We start from the raw sequence: 23,568 nt of genomic DNA on the forward strand, positions 1-23,568 counted from the left end.
AGATGGGAATCACTAGTATTTCTGCTCATGAGCGGATATTCACTGAAGCCTTCAGCACTAGCTTATGCACTAGTTTATACTTTATACCTCCAGCTTCCATACGCATGCTCAAAAGCAGGGGTGTCAAACTGCATTCCTCGAGGGCTGCAAACACGTCATGTTTTCAGGATTTCCTTGTACTACACAGGTGATAATTTAATCACCTACACAAATAATGAGTTGGTGATTAAATTATCACCTGTGCAGTACAAGGAAATCCTGAAAACATGACCTGTTTGCAGCCCTCGAGGAATGCAGTTTGACAATCCTGCTCAAAAGAGATCACAGACCTTCAGCGCCATTTTATAAGCGGGAATATTTGGCGCAACTGCTCAGGAGAAATTTATATAGAGATATAGCATTAAATGCAGCTCTAAATGCAAATACAAATAATCCATGAGTATTTATTTATAAGATTATAGCTCTTATCTGGGGATATCAGGTTATGGTACGTGCCCAATGGTTCTGGGAACACCCCCCATTGGCTGGGGCAGGTAACCCATATAACCTAAGAGTGATGGGAGAAATGAACACCGGTTAGGACACAACGCTCAACCTTCACTCAGATTGGGCAAGAAACCATAATCCATCAATATATTGCCCCTGACGCCTGCACAATTGTATATAGAATAGAACTGGTGTGATTGCTGCTAAATACCTATGTAATTTAGTTGCCATAAATATTATGCACTTGCACTTTTGGATTGCTTGAAAAAGGTCCACATCTTGGACTGAAACGTCGCACATGGGCCAATAAACTGCATCTTTACCTACTGGTGTGCTGCCTTCAATTTTTGGAATTTAATTTAGATATGAGATAGATAGATATTTTTTTTTACAAATTTTTTAAAAATTACAAAAAGGAAAATGGTCCAATGCAAAAGTATGGGCACTCTTAGAGATTCGTGTGCTCAGATAACTTTGACAAAGCTTTCAGACTTTAAGTAGCCTGTTAGGGTTATAGTTTGTTCACCATCATTGTTACCATCATGCAATTTTTCAGCCTTTGGCTGTGTTGCAGCCATTGCACGGGGAACATTTCAAGGGTAGAAGGAAGAATGGATTCAATGAAATTTCAACAAATTCGTGATGCAAAAAATAACACCATCTGTAAAAAAGTTGAAGTTGGAAAGAGGATGGCTTCTACAAATGGATAATGACTAGGTACTAACCATGCAGGGTGCCCAAACTTTACCATTGGTAAATTTATTTAACTTTTTTAATTTTCAAAATGTAAAAAATTACAATACATTTTTTTGCCTAAAATACAATGGACATGTGTCATGTTTAGCTTTAGTCCTTTTAGAGATTATTTCATCTTCACCTTGCTTAACTATTCTCAATATCAGTAATTTAACTAAGGGTGCCCAAACTTTTCCACGCCACTGTAGATAGAGAGAAAAATTTGAAAAGGAAATATGATAGATAATAGATAGATAGATAGATAGATAGATAGATAATAGATAGATGATAGATAGATAGATAGATAGATAGATAGATAGATAGACAGACATATAATAGATAGATAGATAGATAGATAGAGATATAATAGATAGATAGATAGATAGATAGATAGATAGATAGATAGATAGATAGATAGATAGATAGATTTTCAAGCTATAAATTATGGAAGGTTGACTTTTCTTTAAATTATTTCTTAAAATTAATATACATTATCTGTCTAATGTTTTACTGCTCAGATATTATATCCGACCAGTGAGTGAAAAACTGTGACCAATTTTAAGCTTAAAAAACTAACAAAAAAAGAATAAATCAAGTGAAGCCTAAACCTTTATGAGGAATTAATCTGAGCTCATATCCACACTGACGACACAAATTAGACATCATTATTGTTAATATGACCCAGTTGCAAATGATAATTGCTCTACCACCCAGGGATTAAAGCTTCTGAAGTCCCGCAGTTGTATGTTCTGATCTCTGACACTCATCAGTGTAGTAAAAGAAGCTTTAGTCGATTTCCAAGCATGGCAAATTGGGGTGACAGTTCTTTTCTTCTAGCAGAGAAGCTATGTAGCCATGTTAAGATGCCGCCTATCGCATATGGGATAGCTTGTCTGGTATATTTGTATTTAAAATGCATATAATTTCAGGGTATTATGCACTGTAATTGCAGCAATTTCACAGAAAATAAAGCACTCTTTAGCTGGGTGTTGGCTTCCTAGAAAATTATGCTGCCTAATAATTGGACCATTGAAGCCTAAATGGAGCGTGGTTAGTAAAAAAAAAAAAAAAAAGCTCTATACCTGTTTCTACAGATGGTACAGTAAATTAAAATTAATATACAATGTACACTATACAAAATACAATATGATTGAGCTAACATGAACATTTGCTATCACAAAAGAATATATGACCTGCGGTAATTGAACTTGCCCCTGCAATCACACTAGTAATATACACTATAAGGGTGCATTTACACTGGCCGATTATCCTAAAAGAGTGCTCCTAGGAAAACCCGTTTGACTATTTTCTGTCAGTGTAAACAAGCTGCTCCTTCACCAGTAATAAGCATGCTAAAAAAAAATCATCATTCTCAGCAGCACATCATCTTGTCTAAATAGGTCTTGTGCTGCAGAGGACAATGATGTGATGCACAAGACAATATATATGACTAATTGGTCAGTGTACATGAGAAGTGCAGTTGGTTTGTCTAAACAGACTATTAAAAATCACTGAATACATCATCAGAATCATCAACAGCATAAATACAGCACCAGAACCATCATCAGTACATGAATACATTGCCAACCTTACAACAGTAATCAGCTGCAATACCAGGTCAACCCTTTATGTACCATTGTATCGCATGAACTTACAAATCTCAGTATGTCCTGTACAATGTTAAGGAGATATTGGGACTTGTTGTTAATAGCCATCATCACATTGCAGACATTACAGGAACCACAGCAATGAGGAGCAGCAGTCAGTATCACATATAAACATTTACATCCAGGTACTTTATAGGTGACATGTTCTTTGATATGAGTCATTCTCTTTCTTTTCTTCCCCATCTTGTACAGACACCATGATGTCTTTTCACATCCGCAGCTCATCTCTACAGACTTCCCTCTTCTCTGTTTTTTGGAAGCACATCCCCACACTATGCTCTTAAAAGTAACAATGTTTTTATAATGTTCCTGAAAATAAATATCTGCCCTACGCTGTGCCCCTGAATACATAAACTGTGCCTCACTGTACTCACTGCACAAATTATGACCCCAACACTGTACCTCTCATGGCGCATGGCCTTCACTCTGTCCTCTCAAATAAAATATTGCACAAAATCCCCTTTATGAACTCAAACCATCACACTGTACACCCTTATGACCTATAACTACCAAACTGTTTGCCCTTCTGAACTATAACTGTCACACTGTCTGCCCTTATTAGCTATTACCACCACACTGTTCACTTTTATTATCTAGAAATGCCACACTCTTCGACCTAATCAGCTTTAACCGTTACACTGTGTGCACTTATTAGCTATAACCGATCACACTGTCCCGATCTTCATTGTCTCCCCACATTGCCCCCTCTCCATATTAGACTCCCTCTTCACACTGCATCACCCACACTGGGTGCCCTCCATACTGTCCAATTTCTATACTGTGCCCTCTCCTTACACTTCCCCCTCTGCATACTTTCCAATATATTGCGCCCTCGCACTGTCCCTCAAAACTACCCAATCTCTCTATACTGTGCCCTATACTATGCACTCACACTGTGCCCCTCATACTTCCCAGTCTCCATACTGTGCCCCTCCTCACACTTTTACCCTCTCTGCATACTATACTGCCCCCTCCATATTGTGATCTCACACTGTCTCCCCAATCTGCCCCCTCTCTATACTGTCTCCTCACAGTATCTCCCCCATACTGCCCAGTATCTATATTGTCCCCATTCTCACACTTTTCCCCTATTGCCCCCTCACACTATCCCCCACGCTGTCCCATCTTTATACTGTCCCCTCACACTGACCAGTCTCTATACTGTGCCCCCTACTCACACATTTCCCTTCATAGTGTCCCCTCACACTGTCCTCCACACTGTTCCTTTCTACACTGTCCACCCCCACTGTGCCCAATCTCTACAATGCCTCCTCACATTCACCCTCATGCTGTCCCCTCACACTATTTCCACCCCAATAAATCCTCCTTGCATCTTTGGTTCTATTTGAGCAATTACCTTCTCCTCTGTGGCGCAGTAGTGACATCAGCAACGTGATCAAGTGACATCATCATGCCTAATGGGGCACCCTCAGCCTGCCGCACGTGGCATCTAGCTAATTTTGCCTCATGGTAGAGGCATCCTGATGGTGCTCCCCTCCTGACTGCGCCCTACCTCCCAGTAATGCCACTGCTATAAGGTTGTTGATAAATTAATACCAACATTTACTGCCCATGCCTGTGTTGCACTGTATACTAAACATGTGCAGGGCATTACCTTCCTTAGTCTCCCAATCATCGACGCCTCCTGCTGACAGGATGATCCATTTTCAAGAAGATTAGTGCCTACTGGAGGTTATCACCATAGAAACTGCATGATTTACAGAATCTTTCAAGACTGAAAGGAGCTTCCAGAGGAAAAAAAAATACATTTTTGGAATATCCGAATGCCTGTATTTTGGTGTACCAAACATAAGGTTCATTTTGTGAAATTACGCAGCTTCAAAAAAAAAAAATCCTTTGTGCTACTAATGACCTGTGGCACAATTTTGAGACCTGAGATAAAAACAGGATGTTTAATATAAGTAGATTGTCTGATATTTGGGAAAGTGTTATCTTTCACATACAGGAGTAATAATAAGTCAGGGGGACAGAGGACAGAACCCCAGGATTTTAAGGACTACTCTATGATGACATTCCAGTCGTTGACATGACTCAAAGTGATTAAGTTCAGTACTTGAAGCGTATATCGCAAAACGAGGAAGGCCTATCTACTGTAGTGCTGGGTGTATCAGGGGGCAATATAAAAAAAAAACACATTTCCTTGGCTGGGTTATTTAGATATAAGAATAAAATAAGACCCATAGCTACATAGGTGGTTCTGTAATTACAAAGACGTATACCCTTCACGCCTCGTATGCACACTCATTTTAGCTCCATATGTACAGAGATACTTGTAAAATATCTCATTAGTTAGATGTGGTATTTCTCTCACATTCCAATTATCTGCCGTAGTACCTATTTTGGTTTTCATTTATGTAAAGGTTCATCAATTCACACACATCAAAAAATAGGTCTACATTAATAGCGTTAATAGTGGAATAATTAAAAAGGGGAGAGGAGGGGGATATGGCTGCAGCTTCTCTGTGCCTCTGTTATTGGGTGAAATAACATAACAGAGCAGGAGCTATGAAGCATTAGAGGGAGTCATCTGATCAATTCCAGGCGCTGTGCACAGCATCAACTTCACTTTATGAAGATACTACCCATTAAGCCAAGAAAAAGTAAAAAGCATACAGAAGAATTACATTGTAATAATATATATTCAAAAATTGCAAATTATCCCCTATCCATTGGGGAATAGAGAATAACTTGCTCATCACTGGATGCCCAACCACTATGACCCCCTGCAATCCCAATAATGTAACCTTGGAAGCCCAAGAATCAGGTTCAGATGAGTCCCATCTTGATTTCAGTGGAGGTGCACATGATTAGCCTCCTCTCCATTCAATTTCAATGGGACTAATGGGATTAAAAAGAATTGTCTTCATCTTTCTCTAACAATCTCATAGAAAATGAATGAAAGACGATCGTTGAAGATTGAGCTTTGCAGAGCCCAGGTGTTACAGAGCTCTGTTCTCAGGATCACCAGAAGTCCCAGTGGCCCAGATCCCAGTAATCACCAAGTTGTCCCCTATCCTGTTGATAAACACAACTTGGAGAGTAGGGACAGGGGGAAAGATCATCCTTATTGAAACAATATTTATAATAAGACAATTTTTCCATTTGCTTTATTAAATATGTAATTGTAATTTTTGGCATATAATAAAGCTTTTAACCTAAAAGAGGGCATTTACCTGATCCAACTTTTCCTATGCCCTTTTCTTTCCTTCCCCTTCCTTTCTACCTTTCCTAACTTTTCCTTCCGCATTCTTTCCTATTGCATTATCCTTTTTTTTTTCTCGGTTGATTTTTCTTTGAATATATCTTATTACTTACTTGTTTAATAGAACATGTTTTAGATCACTCTGTTATGTTTTATTACTCACTTTATTGACTATAACTATAATCCCCTTCCAAAAATTGTGAAAAATTCCCCCAAATAAAAAGAATATCGTTGATAAAAATAACTTGTAATTTTTTAGAAAACCCCTTTTAAACCCATAGTTATAACAATATAATGAACGTTTTTCCTAATATCTGTCGATGGTTTTATTTGTAGAGCTAATTCTGTCACATGGAACCCACACAAGATGATGGGTGTTCCACTCCAGTGCTCGGCACTTCTGGTTAGAGAAGAGGTAAGACTTCATAGTTTCTACGACTTTAACAAAATACATCAGAAGTCTTTATTGTGCTGTTTCCAGATCTTTAGCTCAGTCCCTTATTGTATATTGCAAAGCAAAGCGGAATCCTAGGTAACTGTATCGGCCACTATTTAGGCTGTGACACCAGACATCATTTTTAAACTTCAGGAGGAAAATGCAGCCATCATTAACGCTGGGGTTACTCTTTAATGAACAATCTTTGAAGAGCACCCTTCACCAAATTTTTCACGAGGTGGACCAAATATGTAATAGTAGCCGCAGTGTGGCATAAAATGTTTGTTTTAATCCGTTGCGGAGTTCTCATCTCCTGAGATCTCTGGACGAGATCTGAATCTGAGCATGCGCCGCCTCCAGCCCAGCGGCCATGTTCCCAGAGGCTATGTTCCCAGAGGCCACCGCAACATGGCAGCAACGAATGTGCGGGGGCCTCCGGGCTTTGGCGAAATTCCGGCGGGGTCCCCCACGGAGCACGGAGAGCCACTGCCCTGAAGCACAGCCCGCCATCACCACACCACAGAGCCCCGCCGCACCGCCACAGCTGCACCAGTCTGGGATGGGAGGCTGCATCGGGGCCGCCGCCACAGCCACAGGATTTGTAAGTATATTGTGACTATAAGAGGCACCCCCATTTTCCCAAAAAATGTTGGGGGAAAAAAGTGCGTCTAATGGTCTAACTCATTTGGCACCAAATATTTGATTGCTAATATCTATGCAACAGTGAACTGAAATTAAAGTTTTATTCCGATCTGCAGCCAATATTACATTGTGTGTTCAGCTTAACATGTAAAAGTTGGTGAAAGGTTCTCTTAAAGGTGCATTGAATGCTAGCTTTGATTCCACTTACATCACCTTTAAGACATCCATTCTAATAATGGTAGTTTTTTTAATAAAATGAAGATTGAGCACGACGTAAGAGAGTAAAAAAATATACCAGTGCCCAACAATCCCAGTAAAACCTTAGCTACTTACCTCTCAAAGTGGCACCAGTCTAGGAGATAAGTATCAAATGTTTCCACTTTATGATGAGCAGTGGAGCGATTAAGAAACTGTTCTTCAGTAGAGAACAAACTCTTTACTTTATGAAGCAGCTAAAACTAACAAGTGAGGTAAAATGCCAATATCGGATGCCTACCCTGATGGCATCTTTAATTAAAAGGATAGCATCATACTATAAATATAGCAAAGGCACAATATTTAAACAGAGTAGCACTGTATCTATAAAGATCACCCATCCCTTCCATTCTGCAGGAAGATAAGTCTCTTCCAGAGGCTTATTCCACTCTACCTTTAGAAAATGTTCATTTGTATTGGGGAGATAGTTGTTGGGTGACCGTTATCTAAGGCACTGTACATGGACACCTGTAGGCTCTGTTCACATTGGTCCAATTTGTTTCCCATGATTAATCCTATTAATAAAAATACTATAATCCTGATGGAAACCTGATAGACCCCTTTATGTGTAAATTGGATACACTAGGGTTGGACAACACCCCCAGCATACAGTAGCTATCAATGTTTTTATATGTATATATAACAAAAATTTCTAGGACATATTTGCTTTTGATCGGGGTCACACAAGCCTATATTCTCTCATTTGAGATAATCGGGTCAATTCTGCAAATCACCCTTTGATCAGAGTGTGATCATAGTCTGATCAGATTCTCTCTGATGAGGAGAAGTTGGAGAAGAAAATGTCTCTAAATTCTCCATGTCACGGTTCCCCCCCTCAGTGTGTCTGGGATGCTCAGCCGTCCAATCTGGTACAGAGGCGTGCTAAAGCTGTGAGTGCTTTAATTGACAGCTCAGTCATCCACTCTGGTGATAGGGAGTGCTGAGCTGTTAGTGTGTTGATTGACAGATCAGTCATTCAATCTGAGACTGGGAGGTGCTGGCTGTCTCCTTGTGATCATTATCCCAGGTAATTAACAAGCTACTTAACTGGGCTGTTACTACCAGACCTCTGCCACATTCAGCTAAGTGTGGTTTGTTCCTCTGTGCCTTAGGGTACCGTCACACTATACCATTTCGATCGCTACGACGGTACGATTCGTGATGTTCCAGCGATATCGTTACGATATCGCTGTGTCTGACACGCAGCAGCGATCAGGGATCCTGCTGAGAATCGTACGTGGTAGCAGATCGTTTAGAACTTTCTTTCGTCGCTGGATCTCCCGCTGTCATCGCTAGATCGGTGTGTGTGACACCGATCTAGCGATGCGATCTAGCGATGCGTTCGCTTGTAACCAGGGTAAACATCGGGTTACTAAGCGCAGGGCCGCGCTTAGTAACCCAATGTTTACCCTGGTTACAAGCGTAAAACTAAAAAAAAACAAACAGCACATGCTTACATTCTGGTGTCCGTCAGGTCCCTTGCCGTCTGCTTCCCGCACTCAGTGACTGCCGGCCGTAAAGTGAAAGCAGAGCACAGCGGTGACGTCACCGCTGTGCTGTGCTTTCACTTTCACTTTACGGCCGGCAGTCAGTGAGTGCGGGAAGCAGACGGCAAGGGACCTGACGGACACCAGAATGTAAGTATGTGCTGTTTGGTTTTTTTACGCTGGTAACCAGGGTAAACATCGGGTTACTAAGCGCGGTCCTGCGCTTAGTAACCCGATGTTTACCCTGGTTACCCGGGGACCTCGGCATCGTTGGTCGCTGTAGAGCTGTCTGTGTGACAGCTCCCCAGCGACCACACTACGATTTACCTACGATCAGGTCATATCGCTGGTCGTGATCGTAGGTAAATCGTATAGTGTGACGGTACCCTTACATTCTGTTTGGAGATCTTTTGTTGCCTGATCTTAGATCTAGTTCTGACCATCCATCTGTTTATCCCCTTCTGCTCTGATCCGCTATCTCCTGGTATTCTGACCACGGACCGTTACCTGACTATACCTTTGTCTCTTCCTTCTGTTTAAGACATACCCTCCTAGCTTCTGACCATGGACTCCCTGACTATCCTGTCTCCCGTTATTTCCTTGAGAAGTGACCCAGCGTCACACTCTATTCTTTCAGTTCGTGGAAATCAGGCTGCATTCAGATTTCTTCAGAGTAGAGTCCAATGTTGTCCACGCTCATCGACTTGTATGGCTGAGTGTGATCCAAATATCAGATCAAACTCTGACATGTACAAAAAAGTGGATTTATGCAAGGAGCTTTGAACTAAAGTTGATCCGAATGCAATCTGATATTTTTTCGGATCTCACTCGGACTGAAAATTTGGCTATATGCAATAACTCTTATTATAATAGATGATGGTATTTTCTGTGTAACAAAAAAGGTGACTAAGATAAGACAATATCACACTATAATTTAGTAGAATGGGCAGATCACACTTGCAGTCATTACATAAGCACTGGTTGAAGTTATTGAGAGACGTAGAGGACTGCGGTATTATCACTAATGTAGATGTAAATGATGTCTCTTCCCCCAGGATGTCTGCAATTTAAGCAGTTACTACTTATAATTAGAATTTATAAAGTGCTATAAATTTTGCTGTATGATAATAGGTTTCTACATTGATCGCTTGTAGAATTTTAAGTAAGGCATAACTACATATATTATAAAACTAGTGACCACATAACACATCTGCCCATTTGGAATGCTATTTCCAAAGGGGCCACATTTAGAAAACTACTACTAGGGATCTTGAAAACATTTTAGCTTCATGGCAACAATTAAAAATTGTCGCAAAGGCATAAAATATATAAACCATTTAAAGGGAGTCTGTCAGCCCAAACTGCAAGCGTAAACTAATCATATAGTCATGTAGGGGATACCATCCCTTCTAAACATTAAACATTTTATCTTCTAATCGCTGTCTCTGTACTGCAGAAATTGAAGTTTAATCAAATATGCTAATTAGGGTTCTTGGCACCCCTGGGTGTGGCCAAGTGGTTCAATGCACTGCTCCTCCCACTGATGTTACATGTCCCACCTCTCTTACTTGTGATTGACAGTGGCTGGCTTGTTTGAGTTTTCTTTGAGCACAGTGCTCCGTCTAAGGCCAGCCAGACCTGTCAATCATGTAAATCCAGTAACTGCAATGGTGCCCTGAGCCTCCATCCAAATCAACTTGGCCTCACCAAGCAGTCACTGAGCACCTTAATTAACACATTTGATCAATCTTCAATTTCTAAAGAATGGAGGCTGCAATTAGACCGCAATTAGACCACTATAGTTTAGCTTTTTTTTTAATAGGAGTTAGGCTATGTGCACACGTTGCGGATTTGCCTCTGGAATTTTTTTGTGCGGATTCTGCATCTCTTGGCAGAAAACGCAGGTGCGGATTTGCTGCGTTTTTTATGTAGATTTTGTGCGGATTTACTGTGCTTTTACCCCTGCGGATTTCTATAATGGAATGGGTAAAAAAACGCTGCAGATCCGCAGTAAAACCGCAACGTGTGCACATAGCCTTACTGTATATCCCAAGTAGGCAAATTGCTTCTTTTATACAGTTAGGTTTGGGTTCATTTATGATGGGTTATTTTGCAGATATCATCATCAGCAGGGGTCAAATTGGAGGGAAATAATTACTAATAATAATAATAATACAAAATGTTTTTAAAAAATACTTTAATCGTTTCATATCTTTACCCTTACTTACATTTTTTTTATTGCTTGCTTGCTCTAAAAGAGTATATGCTATAATATATCCTCGGAGTAAGAGGTAGAGCTAATGTGATCGGAGCCCCTGGGCATTAAAGAAGCACTGCCATCAATATTTTTATCCTGATAATATATTACAATCATCATATTATACAGCACTGTGCACTTACAATTGCTCATTTTTCCTTTCTACCCAGTTAATTATTCACTTTTCCATTAGGGTTATGACATCACGTGATTAAAAACTGACTACCTGAATCCTTCTATGTAGAAACAGAAAGACTATTTTCCCTGCATGAGTCATCACTGTAAAAGTCCCTGGCAGGGGGAGGAGGGAGCAGCTGGGTCAGGAGTTGAAGAGGGGGATGACTCATGCAAGGAAAAGAGTCTTCTTGTTTCTGCATAGAGCTCAGAATGATTCGGCTTGTCAGATTTTAATCACATAATGTCATAGACCTAATGGAAAAGAGAAGAATTAACTGGGTAGAAAGGCAAAATGAGCAATTGTAAGTGCACAGTGCTGTATAATATGGTGAATGCAATATATTAAGAGGATGAAATCTTTGATGGGAGGACATAGGACTTATTAATCATCACTGTGCTGAACTGACGAAGGTCATGGGCCCTCAGCCACTGTCCTGACGTATGAATGGTCATGGTGCTCCACTCTGTAATGTTTGAAAATATTTTTAATGATTGGCATACTGATAGTTCTATTTCCATCTTTACTCTTCAGGGATTAATGCAGAACTGCAATCAGATGCACGCGTCTTACCTCTTCCAGCAAGATAAACATTACGACCTGTCCTATGACACGGGGGACAAGGCTCTGCAATGTGGACGTCATGTGGACATTTTTAAACTATGGTTGATGTGGAGAGCTAAGGTAATGACTGATCAAATAGAGCAACATGACCGATGTAATATTTGTAGTCAAATATTTTACATTACCAGAATTTAATTCTAACACAATGTAATATTTTATAGGATTCATTAAATGTCATGGATGAAAATGTAATATATGCAGATTCCTGTATAACACATTACACCTGTGCTGTGCTACTCTTCCACTTTTTGATTCTCCCATTTATTCCTCCCCTAGTTTCCTGATCCACGCGCTCCTGACTTACTTTTACTCACCTCCCGCATACATTTGCATGGCTTGCGTACCCAATGTTAAAGATAGGTACAGCAGGACGCCTGCCGATGTAGGCGGAGCTGAATGGAAGAGGTGTGGCAGTGGGTGGGGCTTAATGGAGGAAGTACGAGGAAGTAGGCAGCCCTCCACAGCTACGACCTACGCAAGTGTGAAACCAGCCTAACCCAGTTTTCTCACAACGCTGCAGATTTTTTTCCCAATGGCTGACATGTTAACTAGTACTCAAAGTAATCGGAAAGCTAGGTTACAATGTAAGGGCGAATTCAGACTTCTGTACAAATCAGTCCAAGAAAGGACCGCAATGCATGCACACTTGCGGCTGCTGTTCATAGGAGACCATGATTTTTGCTATATAAAGCTATACCATGGCATTGCTGTATATAGTACAAGCGATCCGATGATTTCAAGTACTGTGAAAATGAAAAAAAATGTTTTAAAAAAATACGGGAAAAATAAAAAAAATATAAAAGTTCAAATTATCCCCCTTTTTCCCTGTTAAAAATAAAAATATAATAAAATTAACCTATATGGTATTGCTGCATTCGTGAAAGTCCGATCTATGAAAATATATAAATAAATCCGATTGGCAAATGGCATAACAAAAAAAAAAAAGAATCAAAACATCAAACTTTTTCACAACACTGCAATGAAATATAATAATAGGGGATCAAGAGATCATATCTACCCCAAAATGATATCGATAAAGATATTGGTTCAGGGGGCAAAAGACAAGCCCTCACCTAGCTCCACATTCCAAAAATGTAAAAGGTTACATGTTTCGGAAAATTACTTCACGAGCACAATTTTGTTATAACCTTCTAAAAAAAAATTTACCACTTAAAACAAAAACTATGCATGTTTGTTAGCTCTGTAAGGCTATGTGCCCACGTTGCAGAAAGTATGCATCATTTTCCTGATCAAATCCGGACTCCCTTCGCAGGAAATTGGCTTGCGTTATTTAGCGTTTTTATCTCTTTTTTATCGCGTATTTGTCGCTTTTTTTCTGTGGATTTTTAGCGTTTTTTTGTTCAATGGTCCAAATACAATTCTATAGCGGCAAAACCGCAGATTTTTCGCAAAATTAATGAACATGCTGTGTTTTTTTTCCGCAATGCTTTTCCGCTGCATTAAAATAATGGGATGCTTAATGTAAGCGTTTTTAAGCGTTTTTGCAGCGGAAAACTTCGTTAAAAACACTAAAAAAAGCTAAAAATCCACAACGTGGGCATATAGCCTAAATGTACTGACCCGGAGAATCATATCAACCGGTCCCTTTTGCCTGACGTAATTGTGCTTTTCTTGCTATTTTGAATTTTTTTCCTGCTTTCTACTAAATCACATAATATGATGAATAGTGCCATTCAAAATAGTGCGATTCGTCCAGCAAAAAAATAAATCCTCACACGGCTATGTCGATGGAAAAATTAAAAAGTTATTTAATAAGGGGAGAATAAGACGAAAGCGCAAAAATGAAAAATTGCCTGGTCCTTAAAGGGAACCTGTCACCCCGTTTTTTCAGATTCAGATATAAATACTGTTAAATAGGGCCTGCGCTGTGCGTTACTATAGTGTATGTAGTGTACCCTGATTCCCCACCTATGCTGAGAAATACATTACCAAAGTCGCCGTTTTCGCCTGTCAATCAGGCTGGTCAGGTCAGGTGGGCGTGGTGACATCGCTCTTTTCTTCCCCAGCATCTCGGCTTTGGGAAAATGGCCGCCGCGATCTCTTCTGCGCACGCGCGGCATCCCGCGGCCATTTTCCTGAAGCCCCGTGCAGCAGAGCACTCCATCTGCGCACGCGCGGCCCCAGGAAGATGGCCGCCCCCACCGATGAAAGGGATAACAGCGCAGATCGCGCGCTGTTTCTTCACCTGCGCGCAGGGAATTCGGAACTTGGACATGCGCACACCACTACGCCACCAACGGAAAGCTGGGGAAGAAAAGAGCGATGTCACCACGCCCACCTGACCTGACCAGCCTGATTGACAGGCAAAAACGGCGACTTTGGTAATGTATTTCTCAGCATAGGTGGGGAATCAGGGTACACTACATACACTATAGTAACGCACAGCGCAGGCCCTATTTAACAGTATTTATATCTCAATCTGAAAAAACAGGGTGACAGGTTCCCTTTAAGGGATTAAAGAAGATATCCAGGCTTTCAAAATGAATGGTCTAGTTGCCAAGATAATCACATTTTGTCCCATTTCTGGGACTCCCATTGATTAGCCATAATCTTCTATTTGCAGGGAAAGTGTCTAGTTGGTCTGCAGTGCCACCCCCGGGGTAATAGAGCTCTATATTCTACCCATTGAAACCAATGGGCTGTACGAATACATGGATGTGCTTGTTCCTCTGATGCTGTTACCGCAATCGCACCCGGGCCCTGGAGCCTAGGGGGTCCCCAAAATTCCCTTTGGCCTATATAAAAAGACCAAAGCTATTAAAGACTTGCAATAATTGGGGACCCCATTAGAGCTTTTGCTTTGTTGCCCATGCTGCTCAAGTTTCGCCACTGCTCCTAAAATTAATTTATAGAAGGGCAGGAAACAGAGAAATCTATGAAAAATAGAAAAAAAAACATTTTTTTATGTTCACGTTTTGTATCTTTCTAAGAGCAATAACATCGATTTTTCTAATTATTCCACTTAATTTCTCTTTCAGGGAACAACAGGATTTGAGGTTCAGATCGATAAATGCTTAGAACTGGCAGAATATCTCTATAATAAAATAAAGAACCGGGAAGGCTATGAAATGGTGATAGAAGGAAAGGTATAGCTAATATATTTTTTATCATACTACTTTATGCACCAACATACCATATATACTATGACCATTGGTTTTCCTAACAAGTAGGAGAGTGTTACATAATAAATATCTATTTTTCACATACAGTAAAAATGGGGGAATTGATTTGCAAAACTCTAGTCTATCAACCGCTGGAGGGAGATCTGCAAATTTCTTCATGTTCTCCATTCTGTTAGTCCATGGAAATCTGACTGCACTCAGATGTTATCCGAGTTTAGTACAAGGTTTCCCATTGACACATTGACTTGCATGGTCAAGTGCGACCTAAATGTCAGATCAAACTCAGGCATGCAATGATTTTCTTCCTTGGTCAGGTACCATCCAAGAAAAAAATCAGACATGTGCATGGCCCCATAAAATAACATCGGTCCGAGTGCAATCCGATGCTTTCTTGGATCGCACTCAGACAGCAAATGCGCTCGTCTGCACCTTCCCTTAAGGTACCTTCACACATAATGATATCGTTAAGGATATCGTTGTAATGTCACGCTTTTTTGTGACGTAGCAACGATCCCGCTAACGATATCATTATGTGTGACAGCAACCAACGATCAGGCCCCTGCTGGGTGATCGTTGGTCGTGGGGAATGATCAGGACCTTTTTTTGGTCGCTGATCACCCCGCTGTCATCGCTAGATCGGCGTGTGTGACGCCGATCTAGCGATGTGTTCACCGGTAATCAGGGTAAACATCGGGTTACTAAGTGCAGGGCCGCGCTGAGTAACCCGATATTTACCCTGGTTACCATTGTAAAAGTAAGAAGAAAAAAAAACAGTACATACTTACATTCCGCTGTCTGTCACGTCCCCCGGTGTCAGCTTCCCTGCACTGTGTAAACGCTGGCCGTAAAGCAGAGCGGTGACATCACCGCTGTGCTCTGCTTTACGGCCGGCCGGCGCTGACACAGTGCAGGGAAGCTGACGGTGGGGGACATGACAGACAGCGGAATGTAAGTATGTAGTGTTTTTTTTTTTTTACTTTTACAATGGTAACCATCTGGTTACTAAGCGCGGCCCTGCACTTAGTAACCCGATGTTTATCCTGGTTACCCAGGGACTTCGGCATCGTTGAAGACAGTTTCAACGATGCCGAAGTCTTTCCCCGGATCGTTGGTCGCTGGAGAGAGCTGTCTGTGTGACAACTCCCCAGAGACCACACAACGACTTACCAACGATCATGGCCAGGTCGTATCGCTGGTCGTGATTGTTGGTAAGTCGTTTAGTGTAACAGTACCTTTAGAAGGACTCTACTAGTAGACAAAATAAATCTATATCTGCTATTTCAAAACATTATAACCGATCCACCAACGTCATCCTTGTATTATTTCGTCCTTTTACCTACTGTACCGCTGTATCATACATTTTCTGATTGTGGCGGTCATATCATAAACTTTTCAATAACCTAATAAATATATAGAAAATAACAGATTTCTCCACTTGCTTTTAGTAAACCAATGCATCTTTACAGTCTTTAATGAAGTTTTTTGTTTGTTTGTTTAGCCTCAACATACCAATGTTTGTTTTTGGTATGTTCCACCAAGTTTAAGACACATGGAGGACAATGAGGAAAGAATGGCAAGACTTGTGAAGGTGATGTAAATGTTAATTAATGGATTTTACACTGTAAAACAAAAGCAGTCCCCATTGGTACACCACCAAAAACACATAGACATCAAGAGGCAAGGGAGGCCAGTTAGCAAGAGAACCTACTGGAAAATTGCTCGTTAAAAGTGTCCCAGCACAAGACCCCAGTTAGTGGCTTCTTATACAGCCAAATCAGATCTCATGGTTTGCACTGAGGAAGGGCAACACACCAAAACACGTGTCTGCAAATTGAGATTCTGGTTTGGCTTTTATCCTAAGTCATGTGACAAGGCTCGTTAAAGGGTGGATATTGACTTTTAGGGTTGCTAAATAGGTGGCACTAGAGTTCAAGTCATTTTCCTCTTTGAAGAAACAATTTGCATATAAGATTTATTCAAACATTGAATTTATCAAACGTTATCTGCATTACTGCTATATAGACTATACTTATTAAATTGTGAAAATAGATAATTAGTCCACAAATTGATCAATTCATGTGTGTCCACCAGCAATAACAAGGAGACCTTTCTTTGGTGGGACTCTAAATCTTTCCTATCAGACAAACAAATGCCCATCATGGGCCAATAGTCTACAAAATTAAAGGGCAGGTCGAATTCATCACTAATTAAAATTAGCCCCAGATTGGTGGCAGGAGGACTTACTCAGCCAAATATGGAGGAAGACATTAACGTAACTGGCATAAGGAGTCAGTACATGGACTCTGTCTCCAGTAAAGAATAAAACTGTTTTCCCCCTGGTGCAGAACCACCAAGGAGTGGATGGAGATCCAAACAAGCCACCCAACATGGTACCAGGCCCTTACAAAATAGAAAAACACTATGCTTACCATGCTCATGTGTTCACCACTTCATGGCAACAATTGCACCTTGTTAGGTGCTGTGCACAGACAATTGTGTGGGCCTGTTCCCAGGCCATGAATAATGTAAAATAGATAATCCCAGCATTTGCAATTGGAATAAAAGAATATATATTTATTTGGTCACTCTAAAATTTCAAAGACAAAAAAATCAAAAGAAACACTTGGCCTTCCCATTTCAAGCCCATGGCTAAGGGCCACGCATGGGCTTGAAATGCGTAGGCCAAGTGCTTCTTTTGTTCTTTCTGTCTTTGAAATTGTAGTGTGACCAAATAAATACCGTATGTTTATTTTTTTAAAATGTTCTGTTGCAGATGCTTGAATTATTCCCTTTACCAGACCATTACCCAGTTATCGGGCAAATTCATCTCTTGATGTGGCCAAATGATTATCCATAATAATGGATACTAAAGGTCCAGTGACAACCAAACAACCATATCGGACACTCATTCACAAGTGGCAAATTATTTGCTACTCTTTCCTATGGGCTGATTCCCAAATAATCTGTTGGATCATATTGATAATATTTCCTATGGGTACGATGATAGCAAATTTTATGATCAATCTTCAGACAAGCACATGTTTTGTATACCTGGAAGGTGGGTACCTTAAGGACCCTCTCCTATGGTTGGTCCAACAATTTTTTTTTTCTATTTCCCTTCAGGTAGCACCGGTTATAAAAGCACGCATGATGGAATATGGAACCACCATGGTCAGTTACCAACCTCATGGAGACAAAGTAAACTTCTTCCGCATGGTGATCTCTAACCCCGCCGCAGCTCATCAAGACATTGATTTTCTGATTGATGAAATTGAACGCCTTGGACAAGATTTATAGAGTGATCCTTAGGGCAGGTGGAGGAACACTACGGAGTGGTCAGAGCTGTGTGAATGTATTTGTGGTGCGTTATCAACGTAATTCAATATTGTGCCGTAAAACTTGAGTCTAGTCGTATTTGAAAAGCATTTACTCCGTATCCCGTCTAGCTTTTAGATAGCCATATATTGCAATTCTGATGTCTAGGAAAACGGTATCATGTGTACCCCTTCATGCGCTAAGAAAATTATTGGTTCCTTATGTGAATGTGCCAACTGTAACAAAAAAAGAATCAATGACATACTATGCGCCCTAAGGCAAAGATTTACCGTATAGAAAATGCATTGCCTTTCATAGTATCAAGATGGAATTTCTAATTTACATTTGATATATTTAAAGACATCTAATTTTCCAGAAAAGTATATATATGCTAAAAAAATATCCTATTTTCTAAAAATAAATATTTTATTTTGTATGGGTTTCCAAACAATTGAAATCTAATGTATGGTATTGTTCTTCAACTAGGACCTTTAAGAAAAAGCTTAACATGCTTGACCCAGCAAATCCACATTTCGCAAGTCAACCCAGTAGTGAGTTATCCCACTGAAAAGAGCACAAATAATTCAATATTCAGATTATGTAGGAAGAATCTATATGTTCCAATGTTATTAGATAGTTTGTGGTAAGGAATCCGGTGCACGTGAAACCACTGGAAAAGTCCACAACTTAAGATTTGGGCAATTTTATTAAAAAAAAGGCAAAAGCAAAATGAATAATCGTGAGCAAGTCATATCAGTACTCGGAGAATGCACAGACTAAAAATAGAAGATAGATGAAAGTAGAACAATAGTGAATGTAATTTTGCTCTAAAACAGGCTGGAAAAAAGGGTCTGCTGTTTTTTTTTATTTTAAAAGAACAGAGATAAACTGTAGAACCAGACAGAACCCAGAAACGGTAGTGCTGTTTTAAAACAAAAAGTAGGCTCTCTTTCATAAAGGAGTTTTTACATATAGTCTCTGGGTATTTTTTTTTACATTGTTTAATTACTTTTTTTGCAACAGCCTGAAATTTCAACTATCTTTTATGCCTCTATGCACTTTGCCTCTCTGTCTCTACCCTCTTGTTTGTCAAAGCCCCAACCCCACCTTCTGTAATGCATCTGCAGGTCTCACCTGCTAGAGATGGATTACACTTGACAACAGGCAGCAAGTTATACAGAGAGTAGACATCTAGTGGCCTGCACTTTGGAATTTTTTTGGGGGGGTATCGCAACATCAAATGAGCCTGTTTAAAGTGCAGTAACCATCTAAGGACCAAAACAGTCAGACCAATCAGCTTTCAGGTTCCCCCAGGGTCCATATAGAAGTCAACTTTATTTCCCAGGAAGTTGCGAAAAGAAAGCAAAGTCTAGTGACAAACTGGCGACCAGAATTCATGAAATTAGATCAGAATTAGAAGTCAGAACTGAATGTTGGAGTTAAACAATCATATTATGTTAATAGGGGAAGCTCACTTTAAAGGGGTTGCCAGGCTTAGTGTGCAAGTCTGCAGTAACTCTATGTAAATCCTCTTAGTGCTCAGGGTATGTGCACAAGTTCAGGTTTTTTCGCGATAAAAACGCGATAAACAGCATTAGAAACCGCAGACATATGCATCCTATCATTTAGGGTATGTGCACACGTCAGGATTTCTTGCAGAAATTTTCCTGACAAAAAACGGACATTTCTGCATTTTTTTCGCGTTTTTTCATGCGTTTTTGACGCATTTTTGTGCGTTTTTTCTCAAATGCATAGAATACCGGGGAACACGCAGAAATGCGCAAAGTTAATGAACATGCTGCTTTTTTTTACCGCAATGCATTTTTTTCGCGAAAAAAAGCATCATGTGCACAAAAATTGCAGAATGCATTCTAAATGATAGGATGCATAAGTCTGCGGTTTCTAATGCGGTTTTATTGTGGAAAAAACGTGAAAAAAACGCAAAAAAACCTGAACGTGTGCACATACCCTTAGAATGCATCCTGCAATTTTTGTGCACGTGGTGCATTTTTTTCTGCGAAAAAACGCATTGCGGTAAAAAAAAGCAGCATGTTCATTAATTTTGCGGATTTTCTGCGTTTTTCCCGCTATTCTATGCACTTGGGAAAAAACACACAAAAAACGCACCAAAAACACGTCAAAAACGCATGAAAAAACACGAAAAAAACGCATGCGGATTTCTTGCAGAAATGTCCGTTTTTTGTCAGGAAAATTTCTGCAAGAAATCCTGACGTGTGCACATACCCTCAGTGTGCGTGTTGTCAGGAAACTCCGATGCAGGCGCTGGTATTGGGTGGGCGTGTGACCACAAGTATGTGACTTGCATACATGCGGTCACATGCCGACTAGACGTGCACGGCCTCACTCATTACAAGTGAGTTGAAGAAGGTCGGACACATCTAGTCAGAATGTGACCAGAAGTATGCAAATCGTATACTTGCTGCCACATGACCATTCGCTCCCAATTCCATCACTGGAGAATCCTGACAGTGCGCATTATGTGGACTTACAAGTCTGCAGACTTACAAGTCTGCAGTCACATAGTGTGCGCATTATGAGGACTTACAAGTCTGCAGTCACATAGTGTGCGCATTATGAGAACTTACAAGTCTGCAGTCACATAGAGTGCGCATTATGAGAACTTACAAGTCTGCAGTCACATAGTGTGCGCATTATGAGAACTTACAAGTCTGCAGTCACATAGTGTGCGCATTATGAGAACTTACAAGTCTGCAGTCACATAGTGTGCGCATTATGAGGACTTACAAGTCTGCAGTCACATAGAGTGCGCATTATGAGGACTTACAAGTCTGCAGTCACATAGAGTGCGCATTATGAGGACTTACAAGTCTGCAGTCACATAGTGTGCGCATTATGAGAACTTACAAGTCTGCAGTCACATAGAGTGCGCATTATGAGAACTTACAAGTCTGCAGTCACATAGTGTGCGCATTATGAGAACTTACAAGTCTGCAGTCACATAGTGTGCGCATTATGAGAACTTACAAGTCTGCAGTCACATAGTGTGCGCATTATGAGGACTTACAAGTCTGCAGTCACATAGAGTGCGCATTATGAGGACTTACAAGTCTGCAGTCACATAGTGTGCGCATTATGAGGACTTACAAGTCTGCAGTCAGATAGAGTGCGCATTATGAGGACTTACAAGTCTGCAGTCACATAGAGTGACTGCAGGCTTGAGACTCAAGCCTGGATATATCCTTTAAGTCTAAATATCTATCTATTGGGAAGACGTTGATATAGGCACCTGCCTAGAGTGGATCACTGCCTTGGGAGCCAAAACGAGTAAGTTACTGAGCAGCTTTACCTTTTTACTTCTCAGCAATGATGTCAGCTGTGTGATAGGATGACTAGATTGATGCATGGCTTTTCTTCCAGTGATGTCTCTTGTAAGAAGTCCTTGGTGTGCCCATATTATAACATGCACTTTCTGTACAGACGATCCCTGTAGCCTCATAAGACGCACAATTCTTATGCACTGTTACCAATAATTGACCTAGGACTTTGTTCTTGATAATTACGTCTCATAAATGTCTTATATGGAGTTAATAAATTCCTTCTGTATGTTTTGCAGCGATATAGTGGAACATGCTTCATAATATTAATAAGAAAGAAGATATTGAAATCTTACTCTAATAGGAAGCAGATTGCTTTCTTTTCTCATATTGTTCTCTATTAATGTTGTATCATAGGAAAAAAATCTATTTTAAATGTCTATAATATACAAAATCTATATATTCATAGCTTTGCATGATCATCTTGGGTTTTACAGCGTCTCATGTGTGTTCAATCTCAAGGTGCCAAAATCAATGCTAGATTTAATGCACCATCCCCTCCCCCGCCACATCAATTTCCTTTTCATGATCAACAAAAGCCTGACCAAGCTTGTGAAGGCAACTAATTTCAGATGATTGCTCTTAATTGTGCCATTTCTTTTCTCCCGGACGAGAAGCACATTTGGGTGAGGATGGAAACTTCTCTTTGCTGAAAGTTCCATGTATTCTCCATTTAATGCAGGAATTGCTAAAAATTAGATAAAAAATACTAAGGAAAGCCCATGTTAATCAGATATGTTTGTGCTACGCACAGTTATTATCAAGGATTACAGAAGTAGAAATCAGACCAAAAGCCTTTTACACTCTTAGAAATATCTAACTATCAACAGAAATGTAAATAATGGGGTTTTTGTCTCATTGTATCTCTTGTAGCTTATTTGTAACACTGTTAGGAAATTAATAATTAAGATAAATTTCTGCTTTTGTGTAAGATTAAATTAATAATATGACAGTGCGTTGTAATGTACTAGTAAATAAGTCAGGTCCCCCATTCTGTACTAATGTCCTCCATCCTGGGCCCCAGTATGGTATATATGACCCACATCCTGGCCCATCCTCATATATATCCCCCATCTTGGGCCCATTCTAGTATATATGTCCCTTATCCTAGTATATATATATGTCCCTCATCCTGGGCCCATCCTGGTATATATGTCCCTCACTCTGGTATACATGTCCTTTATTCAGGGCCCATCCTGGTATACATGTCCTCAATCATGGTATATATGTCCCTTATTCTGGGCCCATCTAGTATTTATGACCCACATCCTCCTGGGCCTATCCTTATATATATATATCCCCCGTCTTGGGCCCATCCTGGTATATATGTCCTTTATCCTAGTATATATGTCCCTCATCCTGGGCCCATCCTGGTATATATCCCCCATCCTTGTATTGATGACCCTCATCCTGGGCCCATTCTAGTATATATATATATATCCCCCATCCTTGTATTGATGACCCTCATCCTGGGCCCATCCTTATATATTTATGTCCCCATCTTTGGCCCATCCTACTATATATGTCCCTTGTCTTAATATATATGTTCGTCATCCTGGGCCAATTATGGTATAGATGTCCTCAATCAAAGTATATATGTCACTTATCCTGGGCCCATCCTGGGATATATGCCCCATATTTTGTGGCTATCATGGTATATATGTCTCCCATCTTGGGCCCTTCCTGGTATACATATATCCCCCATCCTGATATATATATGTGTCTCGTATCCTGGGCCCATCCTGGAATATATGTCTCCCATGCTGA

The 23,568-nt window shown here is 40.3% G+C and overlaps 1 protein-coding gene across 1 annotated transcript in view; it reads left to right on the forward strand.

Annotated features, from left to right (window-relative positions):
* Positions 1 to 19,154, forward strand: part of GAD2 (glutamate decarboxylase 2) — a 117,826-nt gene extending 98,672 nt beyond the window's left edge. Inside the window, exons 12-16 of the mRNA XM_069729593.1 lie at positions 6,448 to 6,526; positions 11,898 to 12,047; positions 14,987 to 15,094; positions 16,629 to 16,718; positions 18,254 to 19,154. Coding sequence (XP_069585694.1) covers positions 6,448 to 6,526; positions 11,898 to 12,047; positions 14,987 to 15,094; positions 16,629 to 16,718; positions 18,254 to 18,427 — 601 coding nt within the window. The 3' untranslated portion in view covers positions 18,428 to 19,154. The remainder of the gene's footprint in view (positions 1 to 6,447; positions 6,527 to 11,897; positions 12,048 to 14,986; positions 15,095 to 16,628; positions 16,719 to 18,253) is intronic.
* The last annotated feature ends 4,414 nt before the right edge of the window (positions 19,155 to 23,568 follow it).

Source organism: Ranitomeya imitator, chromosome 6 (assembly GCF_032444005.1).
Source record: "Ranitomeya imitator isolate aRanImi1 chromosome 6, aRanImi1.pri, whole genome shotgun sequence".
NCBI lineage: Eukaryota > Metazoa > Chordata > Amphibia > Anura > Dendrobatidae > Ranitomeya > Ranitomeya imitator.